At 35.5% G+C, this 25,938-nt stretch overlaps 1 protein-coding gene across 1 annotated transcript in view; it reads right to left on the bottom strand.

Moving 5' to 3' along the window:
- USP32 (ubiquitin specific peptidase 32) overlaps positions 1 to 25,938 on the bottom strand; it is a 191,442-nt gene that overhangs the window by 37,868 nt on the left and 127,636 nt on the right. Inside the window, exons 12-22 of the mRNA XM_006899474.1 lie at positions 25,125 to 25,186; positions 21,136 to 21,238; positions 16,670 to 16,865; positions 16,196 to 16,371; positions 14,931 to 15,071; positions 11,713 to 11,830; positions 5,542 to 5,696; positions 3,854 to 3,935; positions 2,768 to 2,842; positions 1,040 to 1,178; positions 667 to 772 (exon numbers count right to left, since the gene is read on the bottom strand). Of these exons, the coding sequence (XP_006899536.1) occupies positions 667 to 772; positions 1,040 to 1,178; positions 2,768 to 2,842; positions 3,854 to 3,935; positions 5,542 to 5,696; positions 11,713 to 11,830; positions 14,931 to 15,071; positions 16,196 to 16,371; positions 16,670 to 16,865; positions 21,136 to 21,238; positions 25,125 to 25,186 (1,353 nt within the window). The remainder of the gene's footprint in view (positions 1 to 666; positions 773 to 1,039; positions 1,179 to 2,767; positions 2,843 to 3,853; positions 3,936 to 5,541; positions 5,697 to 11,712; positions 11,831 to 14,930; positions 15,072 to 16,195; positions 16,372 to 16,669; positions 16,866 to 21,135; positions 21,239 to 25,124; positions 25,187 to 25,938) is intronic.

Below are 25,938 nucleotides of genomic sequence, written 5' to 3'. Positions count from 1 at the left end.
CGCCTCCCTGCCGGTTTGCATTTTTCCTTTTAAAAAGATAATTTTTTCATTGTTATACAGTCCATTCTCCCACTCCCACCCCCCAAGTCCACTTTACTGTGCAGCTCTTATTCCGGACTCTTGTCATGACAGTAGTATCTTATCATATATTTCTTTTATACCTTTCTCTCCCTCATATGTTTCAATGTTGTGTACATTATTTATCCCTTCTTTTCTTAGTTTCCCCTAAACCTCCATATCAGTCCTGTTTTATAAGAGTGGCCTTATGCAGTATCTGTCCTTTTGTGACTGAGATATTTCTCTCAGCATAATGTCCTCCAGGGTCTCTCATTTTGTATAGCATTTCATGAGTTCTTTGTTTTTCAATGCTGCATAATATTCCATCATGTGAATATACCATAGCTTCTCCATCCATTCACCTGTTGATGAGCACTTGGGTTGTTTACAACTCTTTGATATTGTGAAAAAAGCAGCAATAAACATGGGTGGCTGATCTGTTCTGACTTTGTACTTGTACAAATATTTTATATTTATCTAAATAAACCAAAACACTTGTGTCTGATCTATGTCTGTCTAGCAAAGGACCCAACAACATTAAATGAAAACTACATGCCACCAGAATTCTTTAGGAAGTCAGCAAATTTTATATTCTTTTAATCTTCTTACCCGAAGCTTTAATGGAGCAACATTCTTCTGAGTTCCACTCCAAAGTTCCTGCACTAAATCCCCATAGCATTTAGCCATATGACCCTTCATACCAATGGGATTTGTTCTAGAAGTTTAAGAGAAAAATCTATTGTCAAAGATTTTCATAAATCACAATCAAGTAGACAGGGGAATACTACTAATTTTCTCACATTAAAATATCTTTCATTTTTGAAACAATAATATATTCTATAGCCTTTATTTTGTAGTAAATAGAGAGGGGAAATAAGATCAGACAAGATTTTCTCCCTTGTGTAAAGAAAGAAGAGAGTTAGAGGTTACTGGTTTATATCAAAGTTAAAGGCTAAGAAGTCCATAGCTCAAGAAGGATTACCTGTTGAGTTCATAAAGATGTCTCCCTGAGATAAAATACTGTGTCAATGGCTGCGTGTTGCTAACACATTGGATGCTTGAGTTCATGAAGCATGTGTTTCCTAGGTTACTCAGACCCGTTGCTCCTTTTTCTGTGGGAACTGCAACAAACAACATAAGAACTGAAGCTCTGCTACAGTAAAATGCCATAGAATAAACATTACCTATATTCAAAGCAATGATTTTAACAATTTTAATCAGCAAAATGGGGCTAATCTTTCTCCATCCGGTATTTCAACACTAACATCTATAAAATGTTCCATGACATACTTTTTGGCAATCATGAAAACCCCAAGAGCTTTTGTAACTCCGAAGTAACAATTAATTGCTTTAACTCAATATATTCTTAAGGATTCAGACAATTCTTCTGTTCTAGCATAATACCTTTAAAATATAAACATAAGTTAGCTACTTAAGGGTTAAAACAGAAATTGATTTTATAAATCAGTGGCTCAAAGCTCTGGGTTTCCCAACATCAAATTCTACTTCAGAAAAAACAACAACAAAAAAGGAGCCTAATTACTTTTGAATGGAAAAAATAAAAAGTTGTTAATACTTCCAAAGCTGAGAGAATAAAATTTAAAAGGAATAAAAAGGAAATAATAAATGTAAAAGTCATTTCTTAAAAAAAACAAAACACCTCGGGAAATCCATCTAACTTCCTGGGGGCTAAACAAAATATATCTTTCATCTCAGCACAGGACATTCCCTTAAAAACAATAACATTTGGCGAGCTCTGGTGACCTAGGAAACTACACTGCAATCCCAGAGGTGTGCGGTTCAAATCCACCAGATGCTCTGCTGAAAAAGGAGGAACAATCGCCTCCTGTACCAAGTCAGATCCAATGTGACAGTGTTGTTTGTTGTTGTTATGTGCCGTCGAGTCGTTTGCGACTCATAGCGACCCTATGTACAACAGCCCTAAACGCTGCTCTATCCTGTGCCAATCTCATTGCCTCTGACACACCCATCCCGAGTACCCCAGTCACTGAATCAATCCACCTCATAGAGGGTCTTCTCCTGCGCTGTCCCTCTACTCTACCCAGCATGATGTCCCTCTCTAAAGACCTGTCTCTCCTTACAACATGTCCAAAGTATGTCAGACAAAGCCCCAGAATCCTTGCCTCCAAGGAGCAGCCTGGTTTAACCCTCTCTAGGATGAATCTGTTTGTTTTCTTGGCAGTCCATGGTACATTCAATACTCTTCTCCAGCACCACAGCTCAAAGGCGTCAATTCTCCTTCTATCCTCCCTAGTCATTGTCCAACTCTCTGATGTATAACAAGTGACTGCAAAAACCATGGTGTGTATCAGGTGGACCTTAGTCTCCAGAGAGACACTTGTTGCTCTTGACAGTACACACATTAAATAAATAAATAAAATAAAAATAAAAAAACAATAACATTTGCTCAGGATGTGAGGTGGTCTTGCCTAGAGCCCTTCATACTAGCTCAGCTAATTTGTATGACTACAGAGAAGTTAAGCAGAGTCTGAAGACAATCAAATGCTAATCAGAGGAATTTATGTACCACAAGCTGTGATACAAAACAACAGAATGCTAGAAAATAAAACGAAAGTTTCGGATTATGTGTTGTAATTTAGAAACAGTCCTGAACACTATTAATGTGATCCTTCATTTCTACATAGTTATCATTAAAACAAACAAACAAACAAAAACACTAGAGACTCACCCTTGTGCCTATCTATTTTACTGCTGTTTGCTATAAAGGACATCTCTTCAGGCCAACTCATGTCTTTGTTGCGAACTAGAAAGACAGAGATAGAATGTATTAATAATTTCGCATATTCCTTTTCCTTGTGTATAACAAATTCATTTTATTTGACAGCTTCTGTTAAAAAAAAAAGAGAAAAAAAAGTTCTTAGAAACAGAAAAAAATGAATATTTGGAACTGATGCTAAGACCATTTCTACCCTTTATAGTAAGGATTTTAGTGTCATCTGATCAGAATTAACTCAAATGAAAATTTTACACAGCCCTTATTAAAAGTAATTAAAGCAGACATAATGGAATTTTCTAAATGTAAAACATTAGAAATAATAACTTGTTCTTAAATTATGGCAATTGTCAGAATATTCATCTGAACACAGAGTAGCAATGTTTCTATGACTCTTAACGAGAAAAGATACGACTTTGAGTTTTCAATTATATGTGTGTGCAAGTGTACATTATTTTTAAAGAAACAAGCAGATCTGTTGGTGAGTAGCCGGTGTTGATGACTAATAAAACTTGTGGCATTTATTTTGTAAGCAACCTAGACTCCTTTATACTTAAGAGTCAGCTTGAAAATTTTAAAATGTAAAAAAAAAAAAAAAGAAAATTTTAAAATGTGAATTAACTTGTTTTCACCCACTATTCCCATCATTTGTCAATTAGTGAATGCAGACAAAATGTTATTAGTCATGCAACAAAAGGGAAAAAAACTAAGGATGCGAAAATATTATTGAAGTTTATGCATTTAAAGAATAGTAACAGTAAATTGTCCTTTTAAAGGCAATTTAAATAGCATACAAGACTGCTGAGGTTTAATGGGTTTTCTCTGACATGAGAAACCTGATGACCAAAATAAGTGCCCTGATTACAGTTGTTGAAAACTATCTGTTACCAGCAATGGCATCAGCTCAGTCACAATCAACAGCGAAATTAAATAAAAGGGTAAGAGTTGATAAGGGAAAGTTAATATTTATTCGTTAGCCACTAAATCTTTAAGTTCTTCCTCTAAAAAAATCTAGTACAGGAGCAGGCCTCCAACTTGTACCTTCAATTACCAAATGCTGCTCATCCTGGATTTTCAAATATTCCAGTTTATGATCCTCATCATCTAGAAGGGTAAGGTAATTCTGTGGAGGAGATTGTTGTGTTAATTTATAAGTAAATGTAAAACAAACAATAAAATAAAATTTAATGATAAAAACATCCGTGTAGATATATAATTTGTTATTGAGAAATACTTCTAAGTAAGGTCTTAACAGAAGAGAAAAACAATAAACACTTCATAAACATATACGCTAAGATCTTAAAATCAAAGTTATAAGGAAGTCATCACATATCAAATAAAAATTCATTAACATGTACATTTAAAAAAAATGTACATTTTAGAAAGAGCTCGTAGAAAAGAAATTTTCTTTAGTAACTAGTATGAAATTCAGTTCAATGTGTAGAATAGAACTGAGAATTGAGAATGTCATACAGCAGAATTATATGGTTTTTATTGATATTCATTTTAAGCGGTTACAGATTAATTTACTTGATTCTCATAAATACTCTGAAGTAGAAACTGGCATTTCCCACATATTACCCATGAGGAAATTTAGGTATATAAAGATTAAGTGGCTAGTTCTTGTGTAGGCAATTAACAAACCGCAGACTTAGAACTTGTACTTTGGCTCTTGGAGCTATTGTCTTCACTATTACACTATACTGATTCTTACTGGTAAGTCAAGGTAAATTGTAAGAAATAAGGAAAGAGAGAAGGAGTTAAAACTACTCTCAAGCTGCGGTATATTCACACAATGGAATACTATGCTGCATTGAAAAACAAGGAACTAAAAAAAAAAAAAAAGAAAAACAAGGAACTCATTCAATATTATTCAAAATGGGTGAGCCTGGAGGACATTATGCTGAGTGAAATATCTCAGTCGCAAAAGGACAAATATTGCATAGTGCCACTGCAGTAAAATGGGACTGATACCAGGGTGGGGGTAAGACTGAGAAAAACTGGATAAATTGTGTATACTGCACTGAAACAGGTGAGGGACTGAATAATTTAAAAGCGATGTATGATAGGGTATTATGGTTTATCACAAGAGTCCACAATTAAGGTTGCATAGTGGAATGTACTTGGGGTGGTGGGAGGGGTGTGGGGGGCTTGTGTACCAGGGAGGGAGTCTTTCTTTTACTTTTGAAAGAGAGGAGCGAACTGGGGGGCGGTGGGAGAGGGCTGGGCGGGGAGAGAAGCACAGCAATGAATGAATGGAAATCCAAATTCTCTGTAAATGTTCATTAAAATTATTAAAAAAAAATTAAAAAAACAAACAAAACCCCCTACTCTCATAATTGCTTGATTTTAAGAATAAAAGCTAAATTGAATATACTAGAATAATATATATTAGTAAATTAACAGCTTTTTTTTTTTTTTTAAGAAAATGGAAGACAGGTCAGAAGATGGAAGGCAGAAATTTTTCAGTACTTATATTTTTTAAATAAAATTTTTATTTTATACTGGTTTACTTACAAAATTCGTATACATTATTTTTCATACCAGATCTTTCCCATTTCCTTTACCCATCAAATGTATGACCCTATGATTACCCTCCTATTTCTACCCTCCCCCCACAGTATATATTTTTATACTGTTTGAATTTTTGCAACAAAGGCACAAATTGCCAGAAAACAAATTAAAAATAAAGTAAAAAAAAAGAAAAATAAGTGCTGTTAGCATCTTACCTCACTGTTGTACAACCACAGGCGCATATCTTCCTCTTTGATGCGCAGCCTCTGAGACAGATATTCGTGAATTTCCTTGATGGTCTGCATTCGACTGAAACAGCCTGTATAGGCTAACACGCGCTTTAAAGGAGCATTCGGAGAAGGTACATTCCCTATGGTCATAGTAATCACAGTAAGGAGAAAGGAAGAGGTACAAAATAATGCACTTCTTTCCACAATGAAGACTATATTATTCTATATTATTTTAGGAAGTAATGACAAAATAGAAGAATGATAGATTTAATCATTTTATAAATATAAGAGCACCATAAAGCTTTAAAATAAAATCAGGTGACCTAAGTTTCTTTAAGGTGGAAGGAAAAGCAACAAAAACCCAAAGGGCCAAATAATGAATTTAGATCCATAGAGGGAAGGGTATATATATTAGCAAATGCCAATGACTGGTACTGTAAACTGGTTGTACACAATTGAGTTAACACTCAAAAATGAAATAAAATTTAGTTTGGGACTGGAAAAGAGAAAACAGGATTAGATTTTCATTTCAGTGAGATAATTGGTTCTCTTGATTTACTTTCTTGAAAGAAACTAAAAGTTACTAAGATCATCGCTCTAAATCATTAAATGGCCCAAGTGCCTGGCACACTGACATAACAACACAAGAAAGAAAATTTTACTTTTTAATTCTAAATAGGGATAGACTCCAGTTGGGTAAATAGAAACTTAAAAGTGAACTTATGAAGTGAAGCTTCTTATGACAAAACCCTCCCAACTCCCAAAAACCAACACAAATCCCATAAAACTCTACTGAAAGAGTATGAGAGAGGGATAAGACATCCTCATTGCCGTCTGCACAGTAATATGATAGCAGGCATAAACCTGAATTCCAAAATGGTTTGTTGTTGCCTGAATTATGTTCTCCATGAAGTAAATGCTAACCTCTGGGCCCCAGTTATAATCCCACTAGGGAATGGGTTGTCTTTGTTATGGTGATGAGGCAGGATCAGCATAAAGTGCATTTTGCATCAGTATCTTCTGATATAGAAAAAAAATTAAAAAGCAAGCAAACAGAGAATGAGAGTAAAGATAGGTGCCAAGTCACATGGAGGTCTCCAAGGAACAAGGATGCAGAAGTTCAGGAGAAGAGGATTTCCTCCCAGGGTCAACAGAGACAAAAAGCCTTTCCCTACAGTTGATGGTCTCAATTTAAAAACAGTGAGAAAATTTTCTAATGGTTAAAGCCACTTCTGGCAGCACAAGATAATTAGGACAGAATTTGATAGGAAGTAGGGGTGGTGGAGTAGGTGGTTGATATATTCCACACAGAATCCAGAAAGTTAGACCAACACCCTAAGTCTGAAGGGAGAGGTCACTGTCCAGCTGTTATTGTCCCCAAAGGATTACTTTCAACTCTTGAGAGGTACATAATTTGTTCTGCTGAACGTTGGACTTGCTTGTTGGCTGTTAATCTCTTCTTTATTTTCTCTAGTTTCTCCCACATGTAATGGAAATATCTATGTTATGCTTGTTTCACTACTGTATGTTTTTTGAAATTATGGAATGCTTCATGAATTTGTGTGTCATCCTTGTGCAGGGGCCATGCTAACTTTCTTTCTATCATTCCAATTTTAGTCTATGTGCTGCTGAAGTGAGCACTCACTATTGCACTTTAAAAGCTGGCCATTTATAGTTTAAATTTCACAGGTGATCTTGATCCAGGAAAGAATACCCTGAAGTCCCACTCATATGTGATTTAAATGATTCAGTAGATAAGCTTTTTGATTTAGAATTGATATTTTCCCCCTTCATAATTATGGGGTTTATTAGGGTTGTTATTCCTTGGTGCCGTTGAGTCAAGAACAATTCACAGCAACCCAATGATCCGTACCCTGCCCTATCTTGTGCCATTCTCACCATCTCTGTCACAACAGAGCCCATCGTTAGTCATTGTGCCAACCTCTCCATTTTTCCAAGCATGATGTCTATACAGAGCATCAGACTGTGCTGTAATCCTGAAGGTGTAATCCACCAGATGTTCTGATGGAGAAGGAGTATCTGTGCCCTTTGGATGTGACTCGATGGTACACAACAAGGGGGGAAATAGCACTGGATTGTCCTAACAACAAGACCAAAGTATGTGAGATGAAGTTTCACTGTGCTTCTAAGGAGCACGCTGGCTGCACTTTCTCCAAGATATTTTTGTTTCTTCTTTTGATAGTCCATGGGATGCTCAGTTCTTTTTTCTGTCACCTTTTTTTCACTGTCCAACTCTCAGATGCATAGCAAGTAATTGAAAAGACCATGGCTTGGATCACACACACCCTTAGATAGTATTTTTTTTTAAATTTTTTTATTTTTGTGTGTGAGTGTACCGTCAAATCAGATCTGACTGGTATAGGAGGAGATTGCCCCTCCTTCCCCGGCAGAGCATCTGGTGGATTTGAACTGTGAGCCTCTGGGATTGTATTTGCAGCTCCTTGCCACTAGGCCACCAGAGCTCCCCTCTTAGATAGTATTTAACAAATAAAAATTCAGGTCAGAAACACTAAGGATATACTTGTTCAATCAGATAGTCTCTGCTCAGATGTGCTTGCAGGTTAGCCTCTCTGACTTCGCAGCTCTGACCTCAGCTCTATTCAGAAAAGTGATACAAAGCTTTTTTTGCTCTTATAGTCAATTATATGCCATCCTGACTCCACCAGTAAGTGTATGCCCAAAGACGTTTGGTTCTAGAGCTATACGCTCTGGTATAATCAGCGCAGCACTGTCAAATACCAGTCTCTGGTTCTTTGCCACAGCTATTGCTACCTGCGCTGTTACATCTTGGTCTTATGCAGAAATATGACCCAAAAGGGACACTACACTGTCTACTTCTTCCTTGGTAGTAATAAAGTGTCCTTAAATTCAGAGTTGATTTAAAACTCTTAGGATGATAAAATGAGGGTCAATAATGTGTTTTGCATGTGGGGAGGACATGAATTGGGAGGGCAAAGGGTAGAATGCTATGTACTTAATTATGTCCTCCAGAACATGTGCTATAAATCCTAACTTTTATCTATGTCTGTGGGTATGATTCCATTTGATTATGGGTTGTCCTTGTCATCTTGATGAAGAAGGATTTCTGCAGGAGTGTCTTGATTCAATATTTTTAAAATACTAGTTTATTTACAAAATTTGAATACATTGTTTTTGAGAACAGAATCTTTTTTGAGATATAAAGAAAGATGAAATGTAAATTATCAAGTAGAGAAGAGAAGGCAGATGCCAAGACACAGGGAGATCTCCAAGGAATAAGGGAGCAGAAGTAGAAGAGACAAGGACATTTCTTCAGAGCCAAGAAACAGAAAGCCTCCCTCTGGAGCTCTAATTTTAAGTACTGCTAGCTTCCTAAATTGTGGGTTAGTGGTAAGAAACTGCAGTGTTAACCCTAAGGCACACAGTTTGAATCAGCTGATCCATGGGAAAAAGACAGGCAATCTCCCCCTGTGGGATTTAAAGCCTCTGAAAACACACTGGAGGGTCGGCTAGGAGTTGGATCTAGCTCAATAGTACATAACAACAACAAATAGTGAGAAAAAAAAATATTTTTTTTGTTTGTTAAAGCCACCCATGGTGGTATTCTGTTGTGGGAAAAACACAAGGTAGAAACTTAAAGAGTAGGCACATTAAGGATAAAGAGTGACAAGGGTAGAAAGAATATAGCAATTCTAGACATAATTTAAAAGAAGAGGAAGATGAATTAACACAAGATGATATAAATGAAGACAGGTGTTAAAAAACTTAACTAAACCCTGGCTTAACTATTTCCTATAGACCCAATGCCATAAAGTTGATTCTGACTCCTAGTATGACAAGGTGGAACTGCCCAAAGGGTTTCCAAAGGGATAAAGCAGACTGTTTCATTTTTCTCCCTCAGAGACTGGTGGGTTTGAACTGTTGGCTTTTTGGTTAGCAGTAATGTACTTTTAACCGCTGCACTACCAGGGCTCCTTCCTGATTCAAAAGTACAAAACAAGTAGTTCAGACACAAGCTGTAGCATAAAATGGTCAGCTCTACTTGTGCAACAGTACCTTTTTCTCCCTTAGCAATTCAAAACAAAAATATAAATTTAACATATCAGTACCATCCTGTTCAGTGGTCATTGCTAGCCTCTCTCCTCCATTAAATGTGCTTTTAATCAGCTTTTTCCTATAAAACAAGGTGGGTGAAAGTAGTGGCATCATCTATTGTTTTCCAGAATGTCTATAAAGAAGTCACTCATCAAAGACAGGCTGAAAAATCATCTAAGAACAATACCTTCTATTGCCTATTTGTAGAAAGAGTAACTGTGGTAAGGTATATATTATCTACCACTTTAAAAGAAATGAAAATGTTTTACAGTAAATAGCTTTAAATAAATGAAGCAATGAGGAAGAACACCACTATATTATGGCATAATAAACCCAAACCATGTACAATTTTTAATCACAGAGCAAAGCAAATCTTTCACAATCAGCAAGCAAAGGATAATTCCTTTAAGAAAACAAAAGAGCAGATTTCTCAAAATATAAATCAGAGGATTAGTTATAAGATTACAGCAAGAAAGCATATTTTTGTAAACTTCAAATTGATTAATGATTGATTTCACAACTAATTAGTAAGGAATGAAATTTCAAATTAAGAACAAATTTGGCATATTGAAACTATCCAGTTCTAGGATTCAGAAGCAAATGCAAATAGAGCATCCATATCATTCTATTGTTCTAAGCCGCATATGAAAAATGTGTTTAAGTTCTAGAGAGTTTGTATAGCATAGCTCATTAAGCAGGCAGCCACTTACTATACACAAATTTGTGCTTGCAAACAGCACCAACAAATCTAGTGGAATTTACAGAAGCAGCAAAAATCTAGGATCAGCACAAGAGCTACAAAGAATACTTACTACAAGCGCAACACTACATCTTGCCTTTCATGCTATCTTTCGAAGACACTTTATTTAAGGGGAATTAAATTAATAATGTTTGATAGAGATTCTATTTCACTTACATAATTTTATTGGTTTCTTCATTTGGAAATTTCCCACAAAGTATGTTACAGAAAGGGCACTGCTTTGCTATAATTGTTACTAAATTATACATGAAAGAATTTTTATCCAATTATAACCATTAAGAAAGCTATAAAAAGAACTCTATTCATTTTCAAAGGAGAGATGATACTTAAGGGTTGGCATACTAAATTATATTAATTATAATACTATATTGGCATTGTTAACCACAAAGTCTGAGACTGCATAAATGGATGAACTCATTATTTACCTATAAGGAAAAATATCAAATATTTGCAAGGCAAAAGCATAGAGCATGTTTTGCCCAAGAATAATATTTACCTTATGGATAAATTAAAGGGGAACTTTTTGCATGTTTTACAGTAAAAAGGAAACTTAATTACATGCCATTTTGATTGGCTTCGTGTTTTTCTAATCAAAGGTATCCCTTTCATTTTAGAAAAGATACTCTGATTTATAAATCTGTCTTTTTTTTATGCTTCCTTCAACCTAGCATGAGAAATTGATTACATTTTGAAAACGAATTCCCTAAAATTGACAGCTATCTTCTGTTACCCTTCATTACCACTTTCTGAACAGGCTTTAGAGTAAGATAATTTACCAAAGTTTTGCTTTCCTTAGGCAAGTTATTCATCAGTATGAAAGTAAGCAGGAGGCCACGAGCACAGTGACTTATTTTAACTAAGGATGAGATGATCCACTTCATCCTTTGTAGTCCCAGATGACATTATCAATGGGATTACTTCTTAGGAATTCCAGTGGAATTAGATAGACAACTAGCGGACTACAACACTGAACAGCAAATGATTTACAATTTGTCTCAAAGAAAGTATGTAAAATTATTTTATTTTATCTGCTTGTCTAGAAACCAGAAAATAAATAAATTCCAGGGTTGCAAAAGTAACTTTGCACTTGCTTCTTTCTCAGCTAGTCTTGTGCATGACCATAGATCTCAGCGCCCGTGACTTCACGATTCTGCTTGAAAGCAGATTGGAATGGGTACTAGTACAGTGGCACCAGACTGTCAGCAACTTTTACTTTTTTTAAGGAAATGCATGGTATTCTTGCTGCATTCTTAAGTTACCTCTTGGTAAATGCTGAGGAAACATTCTCAGGCTCATCATACCCATATTCACCCAGATGTTAGACTGCTGTGTCCGAGTGGCAGGCTGCTGCCTCAGGAATAGTAGATAGCGAGGAAATAATTCCAGCTCTGGGACGTCTGTCTTGCTATTCTTAATCACCTGGTGTTTTAAAAAAGAAAAATATATTACCCTAAAGGGTAAAAAAGCTTTGAATTTTTTTCTTCTTAAATTTTGAACTGTATCCTTAAAATGTTCAGCAGTTTCACTACCTATATTTCAGCAGATCACTTATATTCAGAGATTTCAGTTACATGGGTTTGAATACTCTTGATGAGGATTCATATCTCAAGATTAGAATTTTGTTAAAAATGTTCTTCCTTTCATTTAGAATCTAATAACACTATCAACACACCTTAAACATCCATAAGTCTATTATTCTTAAATCCTATCTCTTTTTTACTTCTATATATTTCACATGTCTGGATTATTGTCTCTTTAAGAAGAAATTCCTAGTACTAGAATTACATGCAAAATGTATGTAAGTATTTATGTCCTACTTTCATCCCATAATGTAGGAATTTACAATACTTTCAATAATTTTTAAGTGTGTCACTGTCATAAAACCTTATCAAAGAATGTTTGTAAACATTTCTATTTGTTTAAGATATTAAAAAAGGAGTAAAAATGTACTTAAATTTTTATTTCTTATTAAATACGGAGCTCTGGTGACCTAGTGGCAAGAAGTTGTGCTGTAATCCCCGAAGGTAAGCAGTTTGAGTCCACCAGCTGCTCTGCAGAAGAAAGTTGGGCAATCTCCTCCTGTGCCATTAACTGCCTCTGAAAATCCACTAGAGGGTCAGCTATGGGTTGGTTCTGACTCAGTGGCACATAACAACAACAACAACAACTTTAGTTATGAGGTTAAAAATGTTTCCTTATTTAATCAAACTTAATATTGATTTTCAAAACTCTACTCACTATTTATATTCTTTGTGTATCTGTGAATGATTGAAACAACAATGAATATGCAAAACTAAGGTTTACATTGTTAGAACAAGATTTTCCCATAAGTGACTGCTTTCTAGTCCACAGACAAAACAATTACAAAATAATGCATTATGAGTTTGGAAAAGTAGCATTATAAATTTAGAATTAAAAAAGAATAGTTAAGTTAACAACTCTTTAAAACTGAAAATCATACCTAATCTTCAAGAACCTCAATTGAAAAAAAAAAAGAACCTCAATTGATCAGACAGTTACTTTATTTTCCTTGGAAATAATTTTTTTCTGCCAGAGAATATATTTTAATAGTAAGAAGGAGAGAATATTTTTTAAAAGTAAGAGGAAATTGTAGAGAAACAAATGAAAAGAGCTACAAATCTCTTAAAAGTATTCTGCACATTCCAATATCCTAAGTTATGGTCCTTGAAAGCCTCCATATGGGAGCTTTATCAACTCTTAATTAAGTGTAAGCAGCAAAAGGAGCTCTCTTCTAAGCCCACTGGAAGAAATAAAACCTGTTTATCTTTTTTCAATAGGCACCGATAGCTGCCAAGCCAACATTAACTTCTTACGATTCCATCTTAAGTGTGATTTTGGGAAAGCTTAATAACTTAGCATTTGTAGCTGTTAGATTATATAACAGTATAAGAATACAAGCTAATAATTAAGTATTACATTTTTCCATATAACAAGGAATCTTATGAACCAAATTACAGTTGAAGGTTGATTATTATGACTTATGACTTAAATATATCACGTTGTGTGTGTGTAGGAAATTTCTAGAGCCAATGAACACAGACCTTAAGTGATTTCTAGTGATCTCTAAAATAAGCATAATAATCTAAAAGCAACATCAAAGTTATACACTTAAGGCTTTATCAGACTTCGACATTTTTAGAAGTTATCTAATTTACAATATCTAATTTATGTAAAAATACTGGATTAATAAAGCTACAGCTAAGATATTTTATATAAAAGAAAGTTGTTGTGGTGTTTTTTTTTTAAATTTTATTATTTTTTTTTATGTGTACCATCAAATCGAATTGGACTGGTACAGGAGATTGTCCCTCCTTCTCCAGCAGAGCATCTGGTGGATTTGAATGGTGCGCCTCCGGGATTGCAATGCATCTTGCCACTAGGCCATCAGATGTACTAAAAAAAATATTTTGCTACACTGACAATGTGAAAAAGTGAAGCTGGAGGGTGTTGAGTCTTCATGCTTATTGTATAAGCACAACAAATGATTCTGTATAGTTAACTTACCAGTATTTTAACATCAGATACTCCAAGTCATAATGATTTTGAGCATTTTACTCTCAATGAGGCATCCTAGTCACAGTAACAATCAGAATTCACCAAGGGTGAAATCCTTTAGTCCTAAGTTGTCCACTTTTACTATCTCCTTCAAAGTGACAAACTGCAAAAAGTCAAAGTAATTGTGGTTGAGATTGAGAGTGTACCACTCTCCCATATTCATTGAGGCGTTTTTGCAAGCCCCAGTCCTTCATTATTCTAGAAAACATCTGTGTTTATGTGAATGACTCATTTAATAGCCCAGTCTCTTAATTCCTTGACTTTTAGTCCAGAGACTATTCTCTGCACTCTATCTTAGTCATTTACTCCCACAGACACATTAGTGTATAGATGGTGCCTAATACACGCTCAATAAATGGTTAATGAATGAACAAATAAACAAATGTGACCTGCTCATGGTGAGGAATCAATTCTCACTCATAAAGATTGTATGGGACAGAGTAGAACTTCTACATGGGGTCTCCAAGGCTATAAATTTATCTTGAAACACACTGCCATCTTTTTCTCTTACAGAATGGACTGTTGTGTGGTAAAGAGTCTGAACCAGCTCACAGCTAATCCTCTAGTAATTATTTTCAGAAGTTGTACATTAAACAGGAGTAGACTGCCTATCTTTCTCCCTCAGAGCAAATGGTGGATTTGAACCACCTGCCTCTTTTGGGTTGGCAGCATAAGTCCTTAGCTACTATGTTAACAGAGCTACCTTATAGAGTGTACTAGTGGGGTAAAAATGCTGAACTTCTGGTTTCAGTGAAGTGCCAACAGGCTTCCTGAAAAATGTAAAGGAATTTAAAATAATTTGAAGAGGTACTGAGTACGTATTACTTATTATATGGTAAGATACAATTTTTAAATAGTAAAAATCATATAGAAAAGTAAAGATCATAGCAACGACTATCCTAGATGTAATTGTAAAATATGAAGCATCATTGATTATACTTACAGGTCTCGGTAAAGCCAGGTTTGCGCCATACCAATGATAAAGTGCTCGCCACACAGGTTCTGGAACCATTTCATAATCTCGTCCATGGATTAGCTGTGGAGTTCGTTTCAATCGTCCTCCTTCTAGTGTTAATGACGTAGCCTTTGAAAGAATGCAATCTAAGTATTAGCATTTTTTAACAAAGATGCTATGCACATGAGAAAGCATATGTAACTAATTAGTTGCACATTATCAGAAGAAAGCAATTTTCAAAAGAGATACTTTTTACTTTGAAAGTAAATTATATAAGAGAGGAAACTAAAGGCAAATCAGTTGGAAAAAACCAGAAAATACTAAAAATTTAAAAATACACCTTTCCTGGCAAGCTCTGGTGGCCTAGTGGCAAGAAGCTGCACTGCAATCCTAAAGATGTGAGGTTCAAATCCACCAGATGCTCTGCTGAAGAAGGAGGGACAATCTCCTCCTGTACCAGTCAGATCTGATTTGACGGTACACACACATAAAAAAAAAAAACTAATAAAAATAAAAAAAAAAATACACAAATACACCTTTCCTTATTTATCAACATGATAAATCCAGGTCATTATGTGGAAATTAGTGTTATGTGAAAATGGAGGATGAGACCATCATGTTGTTACTTCCAAATGATATCACGCACAGCTGAGAATTATAGCCCACCCCAGTCAACACAAGCTTTAACATCACAGTCACTGTTATTCTAGCCACATATTCTGACATTCTTGGCATTTGTTACTGCCAGATGTACAGCATTAATGTGAAAAATGGTCACTGAGGTGATTTTTAACTGTTGTTGTAAATGTGAAATGGAAGGTCAAGAGTTGGAAAGGTAAGAGAGAAACCACATTTTTACAGCTGCTGTATTTTTAAGGACCACTGGTGTTATGTGCCATCAAATAAGAACCAACAACTCACAGTTGGAACTGACGACTCATTGGAACCAACTCAAAGGGTCTTCCAGGAGGTTTTCAGAGGCTACAAATGGCATGTGTGGAGACTGCCAGCTGGTGGACTGGAACCTCATGCCCTTGTGTTGGCAATGCACCTCTTTACCATTAGGCCATCAGAGCTCCTACTTCTATATGTGCACTCAATGACAAATTATTCTTACAGAAATGTACTATGCAAAAGATTTTCCCCTAACAGGTTAAATGAGTTACTAAGTTTTTGCTGTGTGTAAACCATGGGATTAAAATTATTTGGAAATTTAAAAAGAATTATTTTAATATGTATGTCAAATTACTTACCTTTACTGGTTCTTGAGTTACTAATGGTTGGTTATCAATAGCCCCTGGTTTCTGTGGATTGAGGTGCAGCAAAATATTCCCATTGGATCCTAGTAAACACTGGTTGTTATTGTCAGAACTGTTATGTTGTCGAGCAAAGCACATATCTGTCCCTGGTGTAGCAGAATACAGAAGGCCTATAAAGAAAAAAAAGACTAGAATCTCTTATTTTTAGTTATTATATATAAATCACTTTGAAGATAAGAACTACTAAAGTTCCATAATTAGACTGGCATGTCAATTGTTCTGTTGGCATGTCAGTTTATTTTCGGATTCTGATAAATATGTAGAAGGTAGGGAATACAATGTATTTCATTCTGGACAATATCTAGCATGGTATTAGACAGAATAAAGGATTTTAATAGTTACCAAATAAACATTTGGCCACCCAACCAGAACTGACCCTGACAAAGCCTCACAGGAGGGAAGTCATACCATTGCCAGCAGTTTCTGAGGCTTCAGATGCAGTAGAAATGTTGTCTGAAAATTTCTCTTCTGTATTGTTCTGGTAACTGAGACTGCTACCTCCCAGTCTATCTTCATTCTGCTCCAAAGCATGTAGCGCTGTTCCAAATGAGTATTTTCTTCCATTCATAACAGATGACGGCTCAATTACAACAGGGTTGGTGTCCTAACATTCATGAAGCCAGAGAATAAAAAGCAAAACTTAATAGTTCAATAATATAGCTTTCAAAAATGAACTTTATATATTATTTCTAATCTTGCTGTTGTTGGCTCTAGCCATTTTAGAATATAACTAAATTATAATCCCTTTAAAGGAAAAGTACAAATATATTAAAAATATATTAATAAGATAAATTGAAAATGGATTATGAAGGCCTCTACTGTCACATAAATAACAGATTTATTCTGCTGAAAATAGGAAACTATGGAATACTTTTGATATTAAAAGGGTAAATAATATTCCTTATCCCAACTCAGTTTGTCCAACTGATCTGCCTTTTGTCTTTCTCTCAGTTTACTTCCGAAGCAAAAGAAAAACACCCCCCCACTTTTAAAATTTTATATTAAAAGGGTAAGAAAGAAAGAATGAAAAATTAGAGTCATTGTAGAAGACCACAAAAGATATTAAGACAATAAAGACACTCAGAAATCTACCACTTATCAGATTTGGAGAAAAATTCATCAACAACCTGCATTAAGCAGATGACCAATCCTGGCTTACTAAAAGCAAAGACAACTTGAAACACCTGCTGCAGAAGAGAAAATACTACAGCCTTCAATATGGATTCCATCTCAAGATCAAAAAACAAAAGAAACCTCACCCTTGGATTAATAGGCAACATTGTGATAGATGAAGAAAAAAGTAAAGTGGCCAGTAATTTAATTTTGCTTGGATCTACAATCAACATCCAACTGTGTTGATTGATGCAGGACAGGATAAGGTTCAGATTTGTTTGCTAACAGTTTCAGGGAGCTGTAGTTGACTCAATGGCACCTTACAACAATAAAATAGCTACTATTCTGAACTATATATTCTCTTACTTCTTGAGATTGGAAAGATACACATGAAAGTAAAATCTATGTGGAGCAGAGTATATAGTTAAGAGTTATAGGACACCTGAGCACCAGAACACAATGAGATCCTGCAAGACTCTAGGAAAAGTAAATAAAAAAACTGCTGGTCTCAAAAACCAAAACAAAAACCAAAACATAGTTATGGGCATGGCTATGGACCTGAATCCTACCTTCACTATAGACCAATTATGTGAACTTGCACAACAACTAAGCTATTGAGCCTCAGTTTCTTCATGGGTAAAAAAAGATGATAGATAGATAGATAGATAGATAGATAGATAGATAGATAGACAGACAGATAGATAGATAGCAGAAATGTGGGCAGTGCTGAGAGGAAGTTCTCTCTACTGTCTGTATAGTTTTTCTATAAACTTTAAGCTACTCTTAAAAATCTATTGTTAAGAAAAATAAAGAGAAATTAAGAAGTGTTACAATCAACATATTAGCACCAAACTGACACTCATTGCTTGAAATGGTCAAAGAATTAAAGAGAATGGAGAATACCCTTTCACCGTGAATTAGGGTTACTTAATACCTAAGATAATCTGATACTTTCCCCACACCTTTAAGAATGTTAAAAATTAACAAATGATGCTAACAATTGTAATAAATTTGTATACTTTTTAATTATTTGGATTTTTCATCATAAGCTCTACTGCAATTGAAAATTTTAAATCCATTCAAGTTAACTGGTATGTGGAAAAGGCTAGATTTTATTCTTAATCTTCTTGCTGCTTTTTCAATTAAGGGCATTAACTTCTATTCAGAACTGATTTAAAAAAAATTTTTTTTTAATTGTATTATTTTTACATGTACCATCAAATCAGATCTGACTGGACAGGAGGAGATTGCCCCCTCCTTCTCCAGCAGAGCATCTGGTGGATTTGAACCACGGAGCTCTGGGATTGCAGAGCAGCGTCTTGCCACTAGGCCACCAGAGCTCCCTTCAGAACTGATTTTTAAGGGGTCCAGCGATAGACAGTATCTACCATGTTTATAAATAAGTGAGGAGAAAATATCTAGTGATTTGTTTATAGCAACAATGCTGATACCAGTCTGATAGTAAATGACAGGGTTGGCACCCTAATCTAGGACACCTGGCTCCAAAGTTCAGATGTAGCACCACCACTCTAAGTTGGTTCCTCAGAGTGAATAGTATATTCTTACTGAGTACTTAGTATATGCCAGATAAGTGTTCCAAAACAACATTAATATGTATCAGTTCACTTATCTGCATAGCTCTCTAGGAGGTAGTACACTATTATTAACAGGCAGAGAAAAAAGCAAGGTCTAGAATGGTACTTGGGGGTGGAGGGAAAGCTATTCACATTGAAAAGAGGGCTTCTCCTTCCTTGTCTTCTATATGAATGGGAACACTAACCTCAGGTTTATGTCGCAGTTAGCTAGCGTTCACCTTCATGCTAGTCAATAATACTGTATTACAGAATGGGGAGAATATAGGACTCTTAAGAGAGATTTCTCTCTCCCTAATTCTGTTAATGCACAGAAGGGCCATCATTGGCATGAACAAACACAACTGAGGTTCCTGGCTATGCATTTCTACCTGTTCATAAGGTATGCTGCTGCTGTTGCTGATTATCAAATCGCGCACAACTCATAGCGACTCCATGAACAGAAGTCGTTTCTCCAAGTTCATAGAGCTTCTATAGGCATGTGGTTTATGAAGTGGATGCTACTCCTGCATCCAAACCTGTTACAATTGGGAGCTCAAACACTGTCCACATTAGGAAACCATTATGGCATTTCACAACCCAATGGCACAAGATTCAGCATTACAGCAAACCAGATTACCTCAGTACAGGAAATCTGGAAAAGAGTGATGTATAAAGTAGAAGAATGCACCTCCAAAATATAACAACACAAGTCTCAGTTATTAGTAGGTAAGTATCATCAGGTAGAATATGATCCATAGCAACCCTATGAAAAAAAAAGACCTGAACTCTTTTCTACAATTAACATTATTTCTTTATACTGATAGTTTATAGTTTCCAGAGGCATCTAGTTTTCATAAGGGATATGTTGCTAAAAAATGACTTCTGGCATTCTTTAAAGAATTAAAGCCCAAGTTAGGCAATTTGTTGAGTCTGTAGCCAGAAAAACATTAATAACCCCTCTTTCTAAGGCCAAAACAAAAAAATAAAATAAATCCTAAGTGTGTCCCAAAACTGACTATGGTACTTTACCCCAATATATCATATTCTATTTACAATGTCATTTGGAGAAGGACATCATGCTTCGGAGGGTGGAGGGACAGTGCAGGAGGGGAAGACCTTCTATGAGGTGGACTGATTCAGTGACTAGGATAATTGGGGTGGGGGTGTTGGAGACAGTGAGATTGGCACAGGACAGAGCGGTGTTTAGGGCTGATGTATATAGAGTCACTATAAGTCGTAGGCGACTCAATGGCACATAACAACAACAACAACAATAACATTTACAATGTTCTTTAAGTTATTTGTCACTAGGGAGATCACATCGTTGTTGTTAGATACCACTGAGTTGGGCAATGCTTGCAGTAACCCTATGAACAAACCTGAACTCTGTCTTATCCTGTGCCATCTTCATCATCTCTGCCACATTGAAGTCCACTGAGGTAGTCACTGTGTTAACCCATCTTGCATTAGAGATCACATTTTGCACTTAACAGTTGTTACATATGAAAACAGATTGTTAAAAGTAAGAAGAAGGTATATAATAGAAACAGCCCATTTACCAACAAGCTTTTTAATAAATAATAAAATTTTGATAATATGCAATGACAGAAAAAGATATATAAAAAATCTGAACCAAATCATTACAATTTTGGCCAGCAGTCATTTGGTAAAAAACAATGAGTATGTATGTCAATTGATTGCCTAGGAAAAAAGTTATTTGATTACAGGAATTACTTTTTTTTTTAGTTTTCTAAGTGGAGAAAAAGGTCCATTTATTAAGTCCCCAGAATACTTTAGAAATTCTGAACTAATGTCAGTTCAGAACATCTTTAATAGTTTTCATGGAAAAAGTGGGATTAAAGATAAAGAACTTTAAACTTAGTCCATTTGGTTTGTCTTGCATGTTCAAGTAGTTTTTTCACCCAGAATTTGGTTTCTCACATGTAAAATGGGTTTATCATCACCTATTTCCACCACAGAGAATCCCTTTCACACAGAGTTGTCACAAAGGAGGAAATTCATATATCAAAGTGTAATCACAGAGCCTGTTTCACAAACATCAAACACTCCATTTCCTTCTCCTTTAATAAAACTTTACCTATAATGGACACATTATTAAAGGTCATATAATCAATGAAGCTATAAAAAATCCCATGAAAACTGTAGATAAACTGGAATCTCACTTACATATTTGACATATTCTTTCCATTGCTGCCACCACTGCATAGAGATGATGAACCAATTATGTCCTGGTTGCAGACCATACCTGCTCTCGCGTTCTAACCATCCTCTGTACATATAAAAGAATGGCAGTATGTCAGAAGATAATAATGTCAGCTGGACACAGGAGAACAAATAATAATGACTGTCACTTAGATGAAATAGCTAGACTCTGCACATGCATAGACAAAAAAGTTTATTAGTGGTTACCAGAGCCTGGGGGGAGGGATAAATTGGGACAAGAGTTTCTGTTTAGGTGGATTGGAAAAAGACTTTAAGACAAAGAGGGTGATGGTGGTATAGTATGGTGAAGTAAAAAGAGAGTTGTGAGAAACAGATATCCATAATCACAAATAAACAGATAATCACAAATTAACATTAACAAAAGAAAAATAGGAAACAAATATATGTTTTTGACACACTCATTTCTTAACTGTTGCTTCCATTAATGAACTAATATCAAGAGTCATATGAACATAATTTTGCTTTTGTAAACCATTTTACTAACGAATAATTTCTGTCATGAAATTTCCATTTCAATTATATAGGTCAATGATTCTGGTAAATTTGTAAGTGTGTCCACAATCCAGTTTTATAACATTTCTATTATCCCTAGAAGATTTTTCCACATCATTTGTAGTTAATTCCCATTACTATCCTAAGAAAACACTACTTACTATCTCTATAGTGAAGTCTTTAAAAAAATTTCCATAAAAGTAGAATTATAAAAACTGTCTATCTTCTTTCATTAGATAATGTTCTTAAAAAACATCTACACTTCCTCTTTATGTGTTTCCTTTCAAGGAGGGAGTTCCACCTCTTTGGAGATGTAACTTTCTAATAAATTTACCTTTATTATTTTACCCTAAAATAAACCCACACAACATAACAGGTGGTAGGCAGGACATTTAAATAATAATCTTGAGCAAGATTATGTTTGCAGAGGAAGATGAGAGATGGCAGACCCGAGCATCATGTGGAGCTCGCCACCTCACAACTGGCCTTCTAACAACCTTGGTTTGAATCTTTGTTCTGCTGCCTTTATTATTTTTTCAACCTTAAGTGAGTCTGTTCACCACTCTGGAAGCCCCTTCTCCATCTGTGGAGGGGTAAGGGAAGGATACCTATTTTGAGTTATTGTTAGACCACTTGGTTGAGAGGAAGGGGGCAATGATGGGGGTGCTGGAGCTGCTGTCCTTGGCCATGGTCCCCAGTAAGGTGCAAGGTCCAGACCTCAAAGGAGCTTTGGGGTGGGGGAGAGAGCTGCCCAATCCTTGGGGAGAGCTCCTGGCCCCTGGGGAGAGTTATCTTCCTGGTGTGTACGAGGAACTTTATGTAAGTCACTTTCTTCCATCTCCTCCTCCTCCAGTACACCTGTAAGTAACATTTTCAAAGCCCTTTTCTTTGTAACTCACAAGTTTGTTCTCTCTAGGTTTGTTCCCTTTCCTATAGGTAACCTGAACATTGAGTTTTGTTCCAGAACCTGAACCCTGAGACTAGTTTGAGAGACAAAAGGGAAATATAACTACCAGCTAAGGAAGCAAAGGTGTACAGAGCCTCTCCCAGTTCAGCCAGCCACTCCCACTGGACTCACCCACACAAACACCCTGCAGTCCAGAGGGCAGAAAATGTCATGAAAATATCTTTTACCTGAACAAGAAGGCACGTAGCTTCAACTCAAGACTACCAGTAAAGTGTTAAAGTGGGCTTCCCCTCCCCTTCATCTCAATGCCCCTTTTCAGCATGAAGCAGCCAGAGAGTCTGCATCCCTATTCCCGAAGGGGAAACTTACAAATAAAAACACACACTCTCTTTGTTTAAAAACCAAAAAAAGAAAACCCCACCAACCAAATTGTGCAGCTCTGCAACTGCATTCCTGCAATTTTCATCCCTGCCCTTTCTCATCATTCTGTTCCCAACCCTCACCTCCTTGTATCCCCAACATGTTTTTCCTGATAAAATTTAAAAAAAGAAAAAGAAAGAAAGAAAAAAAAAAAAGATCATCACCGTTGAACTATGCCCATCAATTGATGTGTCTTTTCTGGTCCCCACTGGATTTTTCTCGTTTCCTTTATCCACTGCCTCCACCCATCAAATTGTGCAACCCTGCGATTTCATCCCTTCCCATCATCACCCTTCTACTCCCACCCTTACCCCCCTTGGATCTCCACATATGTTTTACTAGTTATCCTTCTATTTTTACAATTTATAAAAGGGGGGGGGAGAACCTCCACATAACAAAAAACCAACCAAAAAAAATCATCTACACTGTAGTAAGTATTAGCGGTTTGTGCTTTTTAAATACTGAAGAGTATTTTCATTGTATATCTCACATTTTGATTATACGTGCAATAGTTGAACACTTCAATTGTGTCTATGTTTTGGTTAATAGGAATATTCATGTATATGTTTACTGTAGACTTTATGTCTCTTAAGTAGGTATCAAAAGGGTGTAATTGTTAGGATCAAAGGTGAATTTCCATCCCTTGTCTGTCAGCTGGTTGCCCTGTCAAGGCTTTTGTGTTGCTCTGATGTTACAGGCTATGCCACTAGCGATACCAGGCAGGATTACCATTGGTGGACATGTTTCACAAAGGACAGTGGTCTAGTGTATTCACAGAGATGGGATAGGACTCAGTCACTTTTGTTCTGCCTGGTACGGTGTTAGCATGACAACAACAACAGGGGCAACTCAAAAGCAGCTAAAAAATGGGTATAAGAGTACAGATCTATTAACATGGATATTTCACATCAAGTACTTTATCCTAGGTAGACCCTTCATCATAAGCACAAAGGATTCCTTATAAAATTGTTGTACCATGTTCATATTACTAAACATATAGACATTAGCAGATGAATAGGATCTATGAGTCAATCATACACAATAATGTCACACCTATAAAAAGCTGAACTGGCAAAAATTGTGTGAGATATATTTTACACTACCAACAAAAACAGTCAATGAGGCTGTTTCTGTACTTCTTGGGCTTGGGTGCCTTAGTTTGGAGGTTTATGGGCATGGTTTAATGGGATATCCCAGCAATCAATAGGCCTAGTGATACGTTTAGTATTTTTGTTCTACCTCCTAGTTGGTTGTATGTTTAGGGTCTTAAAAATTTGCAAGAGTCTATCCAAAGCACAACAACTGGTCTACTTACCACAGAGGAGACAGCAGAGTCTATATGCAATTTCTGACTCTCCTTCCTCTGTTGTCTCCTCCGTGGCAAACAGAGACCCATGTTACAGAATTATACATGCTCAAATAGTTGAAGCAGGTTTGTCTTGTGCTTACAGTATCAACAGTAACAAAAACTGAAGGGGGAACAGGAAAAGTTATTAAAGAAATCTCCTATTGAATAAATTGCTATGAGCAATATATGTAAAAATATTTTAAATAAAATTATGTTACAGGTGGCTTTTAACTGATAAATAACCATATATTCTATATGACCTTGAGTGAAAATGAACCAGCATAAGAGTATTTCACAATTTCCATTTTTAATACAAAAATACAAAACAAACTATTGTGTGTATGCATGTGTGCAAACATGTGAATATAAAAAAAATCACCACAATTATCTTTAAATAGGGGATTAGATTTGATTGTTTTGTATAGCTCCACTTTCTAAATTTTTTTCTACGGTAAACATAAACTTATATTTGTAGTGAAAATAAACTGGTATCTTCTATTTTATGAAATATCTTTTATGTGAAAAAATTTGAGCACGCAGTATAATTTTAATGTTTAATGAAAAAAATACAAAAAATAAGTCCTAAATTTATGCCCTTTATGCTATAAATGTACTTTAACATTTCAATTTGTAATTATTTTAGAGAAAAAGAATTTTACTATAGTGATTAAAATGAAATACAAATGCTGTTACTTATTTCAGAGATTAGAAATTTCAGTTGTATAATGAAAAATATCTAGTGAATACTCAAGACTACAGACTTACCTAATAATCTGTCCTTCTTCTTCTGGAGTAGCCGGCCTTAAACCTAGAACTATGTGACACACCTGGGGGGAAAATGATAATTTGAATTTTACTGATTTGTTGCAATGATCAGACTGCAGAAATGGGAAGGTGCATTAGCAATAGCTTTCAACTGATAGAGTATTGATAAGTAGTTTAAATGGTTTAACCATGCAAATTTTAACTTTAGATTTTCTGTTCTGTTCTTAAACAAACCATTACAAATGGAGGCAGCATTCCAAATCTCTATGTGGAACAGAGAAGAGGGAAAAAAAAAGAAAACCAAACATTTTTCTGAACAAGTCATTTTTACTTTATATCTTAGAAAGAGCCCTAGTGACATATCAGAGTGCTAAATAGGTGGTCAGAAGATCTAATTCTCCAGCTCTTCCTCAGGAGAAATACAGAGAACCTTCACAGGTCTGAATTCCTGATGGAGGACCATTATGAGTCCAAAGAGATTTGCATATAGTGGGCAAATTATATTTTAACATAATAGTGTCACTGTATATTATTTTCTTTCTTGAAATCTAAAAAGTCTGTCATGCCACTTGGATAGGAACACAAAGAGGATATACAAGATGAAAAAATCTGAACATAATTCAAATGGAGAAAAATGATTGTTATTAATGTTGAATACTCTTTTAAAGGCTTACTTCACATTTATTTATTTGCCTTCTTAAAATATCATCACAGAAGACTCGGTGTTTTCCAATAACTTACCTTGAAAAATTTCAAATATACAGAAAAGTTGAAAAACTTTTATAGTGAATATGGCATATTCACCACTTGGATC

The sequence above is a fragment of the Elephantulus edwardii genome, unplaced genomic scaffold, assembly GCF_000299155.1.
Source record: "Elephantulus edwardii isolate Elephantulus edwardi_28Jun2011 unplaced genomic scaffold, EleEdw1.0 scaffold00257, whole genome shotgun sequence".
NCBI classification, from domain to species: Eukaryota; Metazoa; Chordata; class Mammalia; order Macroscelidea; family Macroscelididae; genus Elephantulus; species Elephantulus edwardii.
This window is presented reverse-complemented; position numbering and strand designations above follow the sequence as displayed.